We start from the raw sequence: 14464 nt of genomic DNA, 5'->3' as shown, positions 1-14464 counted from the left end.
AAAATGCAGTGAAGAGGCAATCATAGTGTTCCAGGAGAGACACAGTGAAGCCTGGACCAAAACAGTGGCCAAAGGTAGAAAAAGGGCTGGACAGATTCAATTGATATTGAGGAGACAGACTCAGGAGGCTTGGGATCCGATGGGCTGTGTGAAGTTTTCGTTTCCGCATACTAGTGAGGCAGCCTTTCAGGAAGGAAAAGGAGGGAGATCCCTATTCTTGCATGGACAGAGTGGCTGGGGATGGAGGAAGTGAAAGTGTCTGCCTGCATAAATAGGCAGCAGACCAGTCCTAGCTGACACACGGACCCCCAACTTGCAGCTGTCCACCTCGCCTACCGCTCTGGCCTCACACTCACCTTCTACCACAGCCATGGCTCAGTCATTGGCTCTGAGCCTCCTTGTCCTGGTCCTGGCCTTCTGCATCCCCTGGACCCAAGGTATCAAAGAGGGAGTTGCCTAGGATGGGGAGAAGGGGAGGCGCGGGTGGGAGCCTACCAGGAGCCCCGGCTCCCTGTAAACCCCACCCTGCAGGCAGTGATGGAGGGGCGCAGGATTGTTGCCTCAAGTACAGCCTAAGGAAGATTCCCGCCCAGGTTGTCCGCAGCTACCGGAAGCAGGAGCCAAGCAGGGGCTGCCCCATCTCAGCTATCCTGTGAGTGGGTGCAAGAAGGTGGGTGCAGCTGAGTGGGGAGGGCATGGCGGGCAAAACTAGGACAGGCTTGCTAATGCCCAACCCCCAGGTTCTCACCTCGGAAGCGCTCTCAGCCAGAGCTATGCGCAGACCCTAAAGAGACCTGGGTGCAGCAGCTGATGCAACGTCTGGACAAGCCACCAGCCCCACGGAAACAAGCCCAGGGCTGTAAGAGGGACAAAGGAGCCCCCAAGTCTGGCAAGAAGGGAAAGGGCTCCAAAGGCTGTAAGAGGTGAGGAAGCTAGAGGGACAGTGGGAGGGAAGTGAAGGGGAGCCCTGATCAGCCCCTCAAACCCGTCTTCTGCCCTCCCAGGACTGAACAGCCACAGACCCCAAAAGGGTCATAGCCCAGTGACCAGCCTGGAGCCCAGGAGGCCCCCACCAGCCTCACTGGGGCTTGGAGCCCCAATCCAAGGAGCAAGAAGTGGGCTAGGAGAGGGGGTAGACTCAGGGGCCGCAGAGCAGCCACCTCATGCTGGCCTTGCCTCACCCCTTCTCCTGCTTCAACCATCCCATCTGTATACCCAGCCCTACCCTGCATGGCTACGTTGCCCACACCAGGCCAGACCCAGAAAGGCAGAGGAGGGAGAGTCTCCCAGGAAGTGTGAGAGGAGGCAGCAGGACTGTCCCCTCTGAGAAAAGGTCACCCAGGATACTGGACCTGACCCTACTCCCACTGCACCCTACTGCTTTCTTGTAAATACAATTTATATCTAACAATAAAAACCTGTTCCAGCCTCCCACCCAAGTATCTGTTCCTGTGTGTTTGCGTCAATGGGGAAGCCAGTGTCACTACAGGGTGGGGTCACACACTCTGGTCCCAGCCAAGAACGTGACCTGGAAAATTCTATTTTCTCACCTATCCCAAGAGTTTCCTTGCCTCCCAGTTACCCTGGCAGTGGAGGGATCTGGGCTGCTCCCGGTCTCTGAGAAATCCCTGTCAGTGAGAGATGGTGGACCAAGAGCACACATCGCCAAAAGCTCTGCAGGCCTCTGAGACCCTGAAGAGGGCTCTTCCCTGGTTATGTCCAGCATGCTATCACTTCAGGAGTGACCTCCAGATCTTTTCCTAGCTCTGCCTGGGACTGCCACCACTTTCCCTGGGGTCCTCTGAATACGAAGGTCCAAGGACTTCTTTGGGAGGGTCCCCAGAAGGGAGAATGGAACCTGGGCCTGCCTGTAACACAGGCAAACACAAGTTCTACTAAAACCTACCCTATGCACAGTTCCGGCCCTGGGACCCCTTCAGAGCCCCCATCCCTTCCCAAATACCCACACACTCCTGCCCTCATCAGTGAAGCTGGGTCTCTCTTTGTTTAATGGAGCTGTGTGCTTCTCTATTCCTATCTGGGCTTCTTGACTCCCTAAGCTCCCTCCCAGGTGGGAAAGCCTTCTCTCCTTCCCTTTCTTCCCTAGGGTACTTTAGCCCCTTTAACCTCTGAGACCAAGGACTAAGTCTCCTGTGGCAGGTATTTAGAACCCCAGAATTCAAATGCAAATCGGTGTCCTCTCTAAGAAGACTCTGGCCTGGCTCTTCTCTACCTCTTCCTCCCCAGAGCAGAGATCCCCTCATTGCCTCTTTTATCCCCATAGGGGATAAAAGGGATATAGGGAGAGGGAAAACCATTGGGGAGCCAGGCCATGTGGGAAAGAAGGGAATAGATCCTGGGTGAGGGGCGAGAAGCTAGAGGTGACTGCCCCACCACATTTTCCTTCCGTGGGAGCCTGAGCACACCACATCATTTACTACTTATCATAAAGTCATTAAAGTAAGTGCTGTCTGGTCCTCCTGCAACGGGCGAAGATGGGGGCTCTTCCTACCTATCCTCATGCAGCAGGTGTGATCTTAGTCTGAAAATTCAGATATGCAAGAATTACTGCATTTGTGTGTGTGTGTGTGTGTGTGTGTGTGTGTGTGTGTTTTAATTATTTTTGAGAGAACATGACCAGGGGAGGGGCAGAGAGAGATGGAGACAGAGGATCCGAAGCAGGCTCTGCGTAGTCAGAACTGCAGTGTGGGGCTCAAACCCACAAATCATGAGATCATGACCTGAGCTGAAGTCGGACACTCAACCAACTGAGCTACCCAGGTGCCACAAGAATTACTGCATTTTAAAATGTTCTTTCAATGAACTTAATCCTACTCCAAGCCCCTGCACTGGAGTGCTAATGAGGAATTCAACATCAGGAAGTCTGGAGATCCCACTTGCCAAGGGCTGTGCAAAGGTCATAGAAACATCAAGGCACAGAAGAGGCATCCTATCTGCTCCCCACACCATCCCATCACTGGACATCAGTCTTACCAGTAAATGCTAAGGCCCCTGTGGTACTAGCAGGTATGACTCTTCAGGTGCTGGCTTCTCAAACTCTTAGCTCTGTGCCACATTAGAGACACAGGAACTCAGCTATAAAAGACTCTGGGCTTGAACCTGGCTTCCCATGACACCCCCACAGAGCCATTCACTCAGATGCTGACACTTGCTTCAACACAGCCAGGGATTACAGCCCATTGCTGGACATACATACCAATTCCCTCCCAGTCAGAAAGACCTTTCTTCAAAATCCTTCCTCTCCCCAGTCCCTCCGGGGCATAACCTCTTCCCAGGTGTGCTTCCGACTTTTACAAAAGCAGAAGGGCCTTTGACATCAGGATGCCTCTATTCTTAGCCATGCCAAAACTCGAGGTTGCTCCGGAGTAAAAGGAAACACATAAGCAGAACTTCGTATTTCGCTAAATTATCCTGCTAATTATCTATGCCTCATCTGTGCCTCAAACCCTGCCCTGAGCAGGCATGCAATATATTCCTTATTCCATCAGAAAACGAGTGGCCACTGTCCTTATCTGCCTTCATCTTTGACAATGTTATCTTGTTCTTTCTTTTTTCTTAAGATGCATAATTCATTTTTTTTTAAACAATCTTACATTCTTTTTTTTTAAATTTTTTTTCTTAATGTTTTTATTTATTTTTGAGACAGAGAGAGACAGAGCATGTGCAGGGAAGGGGCAGAGAGAGAGGGAGACACAGAATCGGAAGCAGGCTCCAGGCTCTGAGCCATCAGCACAGAGCCCGATGCGGGGCTCGAACTCACAGACTGCGAGATCATGACCTGAGCCGAAGTCAGATGCTCAACCAACTGAGCCACCCAGGCGCCCCTTAAGATGCATAATTTAAAAAAAAAAAAATAAGTAATAGTCATGGCTTTTCAAAATATCAAAAAACTTTTGAAAACCATTTCCTACAAATTTTTTAAATGTTTTTATTCATTTTTGAGAGAGAGAAAGAGAATGAGCAGAGGCGGGGCAGAGAGGTGGGGGTGGACAGAGGATTCAAAGCGGGCTCTGAGCTGATAGCAGTGGGCCCAATGCAGGGCTCAAACTCTTGAACCACAAGATCATGACCTGAGCTGAAGTCAGAAGCTCAATGGACTGAGCCACCCAGGTGCCCCACTTCCTGTAAATTTTAACTCTTAAGCTACTTCTTCTAGGAGTTAGTGCCATACATCTAAATACTTTGTTCACACTTCTGTTTCTCGGTTTATCTATTTAAACGTTGCCAATTGGCTTCCTATTATAAAAAATGGGGAATTAACTCTTACCAACCCTCCTCTTCTGTCACCCTGTCCTCTAAATATAGTCATACCACTATATTTAGGTCATGATCAGAGTTTACATTATTATCACCATGTAATTGTTCACTGCATAGCACAGTAGTGTACTTGGCTTACTTTTCCTTTGCCACTTGCCTTTTGGGGTTTTTTCTAAGTTCTAATTTCTCTTCCATTTTTAAAACACCTCTATCTTGTCACTATCATAAACTCAATACTTTTCAATGTTTCATCATATGAGATGAATGAAAGACCCAATGTTTCAAATATATGTAATAGAGGAAACTATAGATACGTGTGTTTATAACCTTGAGATAGAAAGAGCTTAAGATGTAAAACCAAAACCAAACCAAGACAAAAAGATTAAAACCATAAAACACAAACCATAAAGGAAAAGATCAACACCATTAAATTCAAAGACTAGTAGGAGTTCAGGGTAAAGATGGCAAATTAAACACATGCATTTATTTGTACTTCTTCCTGAGCCCCAACTAAAACTACAGTAAATGTTTTTGGTGTGTGTATGTGTGTAAAGGACAGAAATGGGAGAGGAGATGAAGGTAAATTTCCAAAAGACTGCTGCTTAGACAAGGAAATATTTCCATAAAAACAAGTACAAAGCATACAATAAAATTATAAATTTGAAGGACTTCCAATGCCTTGCTCATGCATATGTAAAAATAAATATTTTACTGAATAGTAGTATACCTGTGTTCACTAGGGAGACAATGGCTTCTACTAGGAATGTAAAAGAAGAAAAAAAATTCTAAAGAGCATACATCCCCCAAATTTACAAAATCATCATCCCCTCAATCATGAAAAGCCACTGTAATCCCTGGAATCCAGTTTTCCTTTAACACTAAAGCACTAAAACATTTCATTGCTTTAAAACTGGGTCTACTGAGGGGCACCTGGGAGGCTCAGTCAGTTAAGTGTCCAACTTCAGCTCAGGTCATGATCTCCCAGTTCATGAGTTCAAGCCCTACATCGGGCTCTGTGCTGACAGCTCAGAGCCTGGAGCCTGCTTTGGATTGTGTGTCTCCCTCTTTCTCTGCCCCTGCCCTGCTCACACTCTGTCTCTGTCTCTCAAAAAGTGAATAAACGTTAAAAAAATATATATATATTTTTAAATGGGTCTATTGCTTTAAAACTTTCTGCTAACAATAAGTCACCCTCAGGACCATTCAGAAAATTACTAATACCATGTTTTTAAATGATCTTGTCACTATCTCTCCCATGAAACAACACACACACTTATGAAATGATGGGCCAGCTCCTTCTTGTCAGAGTTGCCTGGGAATTAGAAGCCTCCCATTTCCCCTGGCCCTCCTTTGTGAATCCTTTAAGGATCACTTTGATACAAATGTAAGGGGTTTTGGGGTGCCTGGGTGGCTCAGTCGGTTGAGCGGCTGACTTCGGCTCAGGTCATGATCTCGCGGTCAGTGAGTTCGAGCCCCATGTCAGGCTCTGTGCTGACTGCTCAGAGCCTGGAGCCTGTTTCAGATTCTGTGTCTCCCTCTCTCTGACCCTCCCCCGTTCATGCTCTGTCTCTCTCTGTCTCAAAAATAAATAAACGTTAAAAAAAAAATTCAAATGTAAGGGGTTTGTATCCCATATCCTTAACCCTATCCAGAGCTAGTGAGACCTCCTAAAAACATCTTAAGCTCAGTAATATGAACCTGAAACGAATTCCAAACTAAGCAATCAGATTTCTCAACCACACCTCCCACAATACTTGGGCCATACTCTGGCTAGCCACTATTTCATTCTTTCCTCATCAACCCAAGCCTTTAGAGGGTCATGATCACCAATGACAGAGCCTTTCTTTTGATATATTCCTTTCAAAAATTAAAAATGGAACAATATAGAGGTACCAGCACAGCACCACTAACACACTTGGCATCTGTACCTTGCATTAGGGCACAGGAATGTCAGAGGGACTGGGCCCACACTTACTATTTATGAAACTCAAAATTAATTTGTTTCCTGGCTTTAAGCATTTACCTGTGAAAACGCCTTCAGCTCACTGGCCTCTTTTGTGAAGTTCTTTCTCTTTCCCACATCCAGGTGCTATTTTTCCTTGTATTTTGGGTCAAAATGATGCTGTGTTGTTTTATGAAATTCATCAATGCTTCTATCCTTTGGCATCAGTCTTGACCAATGAGTTACCATTTTCATAAATGCTTAAGTTGCCAAGCGTCTTTTTCTAACACCTATATTTTTAATTCTTCTATTGGTGTTTACAGTTCCACCTGCAGAGAATGTATTAGCTATGAAAAGAAGCTGAAGACTTTGTTTTCTTCAGGACATCCCTTTCTCGGTGGTGACAAACCAAAACACCCCAGGGAAACTCTGATGCCATGTTCTTGAAGATTTTCGCCTTAGAGCTATGGAACTGTTGTCATAATAAATTTCAATCTAATATTAAGAGAACGAAATTCCACTATTGACCACCTGGGCAGCCAGAGCCAATTTCGGTTCAGAATCCACGCCGTCACTGCCACCACCACTCCCACCCTGTGAAACTCCACTTGACTGTGATAGCTGCGTTGCCCCGTTCCGCCACCAGGAGGCAGCATCGTCACCGCGGTCCTCGGTCGGCTACATGCAAACAGCAGGTTTGTGGGTTGAATTTTGTTTTCATTTCCTTTATCTTTCTGGGACCACAAAGATTTTTTTTTTTATTACTTGTCCTCAAATGTGTCTCATGATAGGCCAGAGGTCTGGCGTTTTCCTGTGTCCAATGACGAATAGTATACATTCCTTTTTCGCTCATATCCATGTTAAAGGCCTTCATCCTCTGGCGCCGAGCCTCACGCCGGCACAGTTAGGCTCTCAATAAACCTTCACTGAACAAAGAAACCCTTTTTTAGGGTTAGCACCGTAATTATGCGGTGTAAGGAATCAATCGGGTGCAGGTTATTCTGTGAAGGAAGTGCCAGAGGTGATGTGAACTTCCTTTAGCCTTTAAGGCAAACATTATTTCGACTTCTACGTTAGTGCCTTGGACTCAGGGTATGTTGGAGTGGGAGTGAGGGAGATAAATATTTGTAGACAAACACAGGCCTTCGCCCGCCCACGCGTCTCTGCCAGCGAGCTGTGTACGGACGAGTTCGGGGGCCTGAGTGGCGGGGATTTGGGGGGAGGGCCGTTGTTCTAAACCTGGGGTAATGGCCACCCGGGGGGGCCTCTGAGACCCACGCTGGCCCCAGGCCCCCGGGGGTGTGGTCCCACTTACAGTCCAAGTCTCCCCTCCGCGTATCCGGCCCGTTGTCCGGGACCTCCGGCTTCGGGGGCCCACGGGTGCCTGGAGCAAGGAGAGCACCAGAAGTCGGCCCGGGCCCAGGAACTTTGGGCCCAACGCCCTTCCCGGACTCTCTGAGGAGCCCCCTGGGTCAGGGCCTCCCCACCCCCCCGCCCCCGCCCCTGCTATAATACCCCTAGCCAACTACAGCTTCCCTACACCTCTCCTCCAGAGCCCCGCCCACTCGAGAGCCTCCCTTCCCAGGCTGGGGCGCCCTCTGCAGGCCTGGGAGAGGAGACACACAGCCACATACAACACTAACTGCGCGAGGTAGGTATGGGGAGGCCCACACACAGGATGGGCACCTCAGGTACACACATACATACACACACACACACACACGACAAGCACATCAGTCAAGCACAGCTCCAGGGACACAGCTTGGGATACACACACTCATTCATTCAACAAACACTAAGCATCTAGTCGAGGTCCTCTCCCCACAATCATTAACTCCCCTACCATGGACTTGGTTGACTTCCCAGGCACAGCTGCTCCCTTCCCTGTCCCAATAGCTATGGCCCACTATCCAAGGTCTGTGATTCCTGAGGTGTGGATATGGTCAAACCTGGAAGCATGAAGTCCGTGTGGGCTCCTTGGAGGAGTGTGGGTATAGGCTGGAAAAAGCTGCCCTGAGCTGTAAGATTTGTCCAGGGCTCACACAAAAGCAACCTGGCTGGGAAGTGGGTGAACTAGGTGAAGCATGTAGCCCACTTAGAGTTCTGTGTATGTGGTCAGGAACTGTTTTAAACCCACCTGCTTGGCATCCAGTCCCCCACTTCCACCCCCATTGGATCATCTAAACCAACGGCTAGGGAGTTGGTGCTTAAGCCTTCCACCCACAGACCCTGTGTCCTTTCCCTGTTTGCCATGAAAGTGGGTACCATCGTAACACCCTGACAGCACCCTCCTTCCCTGATCCTCTTCATATCCCTGATCTGTCGATATTGGGGAGCTTCAGGACTTGGAACATGAACCTCTTCTACCTACACTTACTCCCTTGGAGATCTCAATGTCTTATGGCCTTACATACCATCCATATGCTCCCAAATTTGTATTTTTAGCTAAAATTTCTCCCCTGAACTTCAAACTCACATTACCAGCTGCCTACTTCTTATCAGATGCCTACATCTCCACTTATATATCCAAAATGCTGCTTCATCCTAACAAGTCAAACCAGGCCCCTGATCTTCCCACACACCCACTCCTCTGTAGTCATCCACATCTTGGTAAATGCAACTCCATCCATCACATTGCTCAAGCCAAAAATATTGCAGTATTCTTGCCTCTTCTTTCCTCTCACATTGTATGCTGAACCCCGCACCAAAGCCCATGACTTTACCTTCAAAATATTTCCAGAATCTAATCACTTCTCACCAACTCCCAGTAACATTGTGTCCTCCTCAATTATTGCAATAGCCTCTGACCTGGTCTCCCTGCTTCCATTCTTGCACTACTTTGATCCGACAGCCAGAAGGGGACTTTAAAACATATCAGATCATGTCACACCTCCATTTAAAACCCTCCAATCGTTCCCCATCTCACTCAAAATAAAACATAAACCCTACAATGGCCTACAAAGCCTTAATTATTTGGCCCATATTAATATCTGACTATATCTCCCACCACTCTTTGCTCACTTCCCTCCCATAACATTGGCCTCCTTTCTATTCCTCAAACATACTCTCACCTCAAAATCTTCACACTTGCTATTTTCTTTGCCTAGAACATCTTCCCCAGATCTCTGAATGGCTCTCTCCCTCACCTTCTTCACATCAGCTTTCTGTTCAAATGTTGTCACCAAAGTTTTCCCTGACCACACTCCCCAATACTCCCTATCCCTCTGGCCTTCTTTATTTTTCTTCATAGCACTTACTGTCCTCTGAAGTATATACATTTTTCTTGTTTTCTTATTTCCTGTCTCCTTCATTAGAATAAAAACTCTGCAAGAGCAGAAACATCCATCTGTTTTGTTTACTGCCATATCCTAGTGCCAAGAACAGTGTCTGGAACATAGGGGGCCCTCAATAAATATTTATTGAATGAATGTGTTACAAATCCCTTGTTTGTTATTATTTTGTTATTTTACTCTTTCCTGCTGATTCTCAAGGTCTTTCTCAACAGGCATTCCAGGCAGACAGTAATGAAATTTAATTGAACCCTATTATGCTCCCTCTGCACTATACTCTTGTATCATTCAGGATCTTGGCGGGAAACAAATGGCATGCCCAGAAAGGTTTAATGGAAAAAAATTTTAGTGAAGGAACCATTCACAAAGGTGAGGGCAGGGTTATTGTAGGCAGCCACTGCATGTGAATTAGTATACCTCCAAACCTCAAGCTGTCTCTACTTCCCAACAATGTTGACATTCAAAGTACTGCCTGAAATTCTGCCCGCTGAGAGGAATTCCCTTCACCACTGTCTTTCAAGGCCACCTCTGAATGTAAGCAACTGTCTGCTTCTGACGGATGCCAGCATACCTTAGAGAACCATCTAAACATCAAGACCATGCATTTTTTCCCTCTGTTAACTGTAGAAAACTTCTCCTTGAAGGTATAAGTGTAATCAGAAGAAGAAACAATACAAGTAGGAATCTGAGCCACCTACCCATGCTTTTACTCCTGCCTTCTGAAATTTGTAAGGCCTGATCTCATATGTACAATGGCCATTTAACAATGGAATGATGCTACTGTGCACATCCAACTATATGATTTGCTATAGATAACACCCTTAGGCCACATTGGCACCGAGTGAACTAGAGTCTGAGTGTTCACCCAGGCCCAGTGGCAAATCAGGAACTAGTTTTCAAATAGAAAATAATCACTAGCAAAAGAGGTATGGCCTTACTCCAACACCCTAAGGGTCTTTGCTGTAATTCTCCTATTGGAGCTCCTACAGCACCCTTTTTCTGCCACAGAAAATCTGAAGTTCATTGGATTTATGAGTCATAACACCCAAGTAGCAGCGCAACTTTCCTGGAAACTGGACCTGCTGCTGAGCCCTCCTTGCTCTGGGCTTCATTCAAAATCATCAGCTTTATGCCATATCCAGTAAATATTTTACAGCAGTACACCTAAATATAGCATATGTTGCCTCCAAAATCTAAACTTCCCTTTAAGTATTGTGTCTCTTTCTTCATGGTGAAGTTACAACACACCACAGACCACTGTTTTTCAGCTTCTCTCTACCCACAGTAGCCGAGAAACTTCACCTATATGGCAGGATCCTGAATTTTTGTAAGATTTCTTTCTCTCTCTCTGGCACATATGGGTCTTAACTTAAGACCCTTAACTTAAGGCATTTAAGGGGACTGCTATTTCTTGTCCACTAGAGACAGTAAGCATAATGTCAGTTGATATTCTATGAGATGTCAAGATTATGACAGTTGATATTCTATGTGATGTCCTGCTCTTATGACAAAGAGCAGGAATGCTGATACATCCCTGGGGTAAGACAGTGATGGTGTAGTCCTGTCATTCCAATTGAAAAACTGATTTCAGGGTGCCTGGGTGGCTCAGTCGGTTAAGCATCCAACTTCGGCTCAGGTCATGATCTCACAGTTTGTGGGTTTGAGCCCCATGTTGGGCTCTGTGCCGACAGCTCGGAGCTTGGAGCCTGCTTCAGATTCTGTGTGTCTCTCTCTCTCTGCCCCTCCCCCACTCTCTCTCTCTCTGTCTCTGTCTCTCAAAAATAAATAAACATTAAAAATATTTTAAGAAAAGAAGCTGATTTCAATGGTCTTTAATTGACTGGTATAGAAAAAAAGGCATGTGCTAGATTATTAGCTGTAATATTCTGTGCCAGGCATTATGGCATCTCTTTGAAGGTGCTCTAATCTATGCAATTTCTCTAGGAATGTAGCATTACTTTAAGTTTACTATTTAGTGGGAAATGTGATAGGGCAGGTATAGTTTAAAGGACTTCCACTTGGTCTTTCCTACTATAATTTTCCTTATTCACACAGGAATCAGTGTGGACATTTGGATAATTACTAAGTATACCTATTCCCACTATACATTCTGAACCTAGGAAATAATGTGGACAGGTGTTAGAGACCCTCTGTGAGACAGACCTGTATTAAGATCCTCCTGTAACTTGACCTCTATAAACCTTCACTCCAACTGGCAGACCACAGTAGGATTTTGGGTCCCTAAGACTAGCATTAACTTGAGACAGTGTCTAATAATGCCCCAAAGGTCTGAGTATGTCCTATTCTACATTCAGACTCACCCTAGCAAAATGGCTACAGATATCTCTATAGAGAAGGCTTAGAGCAGTGACTCTCAAATTTTAGCATACATCAGAATTACAAGAAAGGCTTGTTAAAGTACAGACTGCTGAACCATTTGCAGAGTTGCTGATCCAATGAAGTTGGGGCAGAGCCCAATAATTTGCACTTCTGGCAAGTTCTCAGTTGATGCAGATGCTGTTGGTCCAGGGACCACACTTTGAGAACCACTAACTAGGAGAAAGATGTATAGAATCTACCTGTGAAAGAGACTCAAGCCCTCCCACCTTCCACTCGATCAAAGGGCTTTTGGTTTAGGAAACTGACTTAAGTAGAGGAACTAGGCAAAAGATTGTAAATCCCCAGTACAATTTGGATCAAATTTTTGCCCACTTAGATGTTTCCACTTAGACAGGTCAAGTAGCACATCAATAAGCTGTCCATCTATTTCATCCCTAGGAATGCTATAATCAATTAGCTAGCACCACAGATCCCTGTGGGCAAAGCACATAAATTACCAACTTGTCCTTACAGTTTATATGTAATTTCATTTACCTTATTGCTTATGGTTAGGTGCCCACATCTGACCTCTACCACTTAAGGATTCCATTATTCCCCTTGAAATAAGATTGTCCAGTCCCAAGAAGGCATCTTCTATCCTCATCTCTTGCCTGCTAAATAAGCCACTATAGTACTTTTCAGAGAAGTTACTATTCCCTTCATTAAGCTTTTCTTATTGCCTTGGAGAAGGAAGTATCTTTTGGAGCCCTTCAGAGGTGTACAGTTAGTGGTTGTACATAATAAGTGCACTCCAACATTCCCATCTCTCTCAAATTTTGCAGTCCTTCCTCTACTTTGCCCCTCAAAGTATAGTCTATGGACCAGTAGCATCAGCATCACTTAGAAGTTTGTTACAAACGCAGCATCTTGGGGGTGCCTGGGTGGCTCAGTCAGTTAAGCATCCAACTTTGGCTTAAGCCATGACCTCATGGTCCATGAGTGTGAGTCCTGCATCGGGGTCACTGCTATCAGCTCGGAACCCACTCCGGATCCTCTGTCCCCACCTCCCCACCCCTCCCCTGCTTGTGCGTGCTCTCTCTCTCTCTCTCAAAAATAAAAATAAAATAAAAAAGAAATGCAGCATCTTGGGTTTCACCCCAAACCTACTTAATCAGAATCTACTGTTTAATAAGACTCCCATGTAAATCACATGCACATCAAAGTTTTATGTCAGTGAGGTTCTAACATCTCGACTTTATTGATCAAAGGCCACTGTTGAGTCCACACTTCCAGTAACCAACCCAACAGACTATTAATATCACTCCCAGGTGCTGAACTAATACAATTCTTGGGTGAGGGCACCCATGTCAACAAATTTGTCCTCACTGGTCCCCAAGATTCTTCCAATAGAGTTTCAAGTTCCTGCAAATCCTTCAGCATACATGCTGTTGTTCTTAGAGCACATCTTATATATCCCTGTAGGCCTGGAGACTATGAGGAGTTGTCAGGGTAAGTCTTGAAGAAAAAAATGCATGCCCTAGGAGTTATTAAAAACATGTTTTTAATGGAATAAAGGCCAGGTCATTCATGGTTTGCAGGAGGAAGAAGAGTGTTCTTCTACCAGCAAGAAATGTTCAAAGGAATTTGAAGATATTAAATTATCAGCTTTAGGGGCACTTGGCTAGCTCAGTTGGTAGAGCATGTGACTCTTGATCTCAAGGTTGTAAATTTGAGCCCCATGTTGGGCATAGAGATTACATTTAAAAATTTTTAAAAATTAGGGGTGCTGGGTTGGCTCAGTCAGTTAAGTGTCTGACTCTTGATCTCAGCTCAGGTTTTGATCTCAGGATCATGAATTCAAGCTCTGCATTAGGCTCTGTGCTGGGCATGAAGCTTACTTTAAAAAAATATTAAAATATTATAATTTTTAAAAAAAAAACAAAAAACATTATCAGCTCTGTTTATCTCTGTCCAAACATCCTCATCACAAGTCTCAGAATCCTGCTCCTTTCCAACAGCACCCTAGCATCAGGTATGGTGAGGTTGTGCATTTACCTGGTGTTACAACTCTACAACCCATACAATCAGGTCTTGGGCTTGATCCTCAGCCACATCTGTCATGTGATCACATACAATAAATATTTCTTAAGAATTCCATAGAGTTTATCTGGATCTCCACCAATACTTTGAGTTAGAAGTTCATGGTATCTGGGAATGCAAGCTGGTGCAGCCGCTCTGGAAAACAGTATGGAGGTTCTTCAAAAAATTAAAAATAGAACTACCCTATGACCCAGCAATTGCACTACTAGGCATTTAACCACGGGATACAGGTGTGCTGTTTTGAAGGGACACATGCACCCCCATGTTTATAGCAGCACTATCAACAATAGCCAAAGTATGGAAAGAGCCCAAATGTCCATCAACGGATGAATGGATAAAGAAGATGTGGTATATATATGCAATGGAGTATTACTCGGCAATCAAAAAGAATGAAATCTTGTTATTCGCAACTATGTGGATGGAACTGGAAGGTATTATGCTAAGTGAAATTAGTCAGTCAGAGAAAGACAAAAATCATATGACTTCACTCATGTGAGGACTTTAAGAGACAAAACAGATGAACTTAAGGGAAGGG

General features: G+C 45.4%; 1 protein-coding gene across 1 annotated transcript; it reads left to right on the top strand.

Annotated features, from left to right (window-relative positions):
• The first annotated feature begins 272 nt into the window (after positions 1-272).
• CCL21 (C-C motif chemokine ligand 21) lies at positions 273-1434 on the top strand. The gene is made up of 4 exons (XM_042912178.1): positions 273-437; positions 532-652; positions 741-923; positions 1005-1434. Exons 1-4 carry the CDS (start codon positions 371-373, stop codon positions 1036-1038), a joined length of 405 nt encoding a protein of 134 aa, XP_042768112.1. The 5' UTR covers positions 273-370; the 3' UTR covers positions 1039-1434.
• The last annotated feature ends 13030 nt before the right edge of the window (positions 1435-14464 follow it).

Source organism: Panthera leo, chromosome D4 (genome assembly GCF_018350215.1).
Source record: "Panthera leo isolate Ple1 chromosome D4, P.leo_Ple1_pat1.1, whole genome shotgun sequence".
Classification (NCBI taxonomy): domain Eukaryota; kingdom Metazoa; phylum Chordata; class Mammalia; order Carnivora; family Felidae; genus Panthera; species Panthera leo.
Note: the sequence above shows the minus strand (reverse complement) of the source record. Positions and strands in the feature narration are given on the sequence as shown.

Excerpts from the sequence above, each read along its gene's own strand:
- CCL21 (XM_042912178.1), top strand. The coding sequence starts at position 371 with ATGGCTCAGTCATTGGCTCTGAGCCTCCTTGTCCTGGTCCTGGCCTTC. Across the intron at positions 653-740 it reads TGCCCCATCTCAGCTATCCT|GTTCTCACCTCGGAAGCGCT; the intron begins GTGAGTGGGTGC and ends CCCAACCCCCAG. Across the intron at positions 924-1,004 it reads GGCTCCAAAGGCTGTAAGAG|GACTGAACAGCCACAGACCC; the intron begins GTGAGGAAGCTA and ends CTGCCCTCCCAG.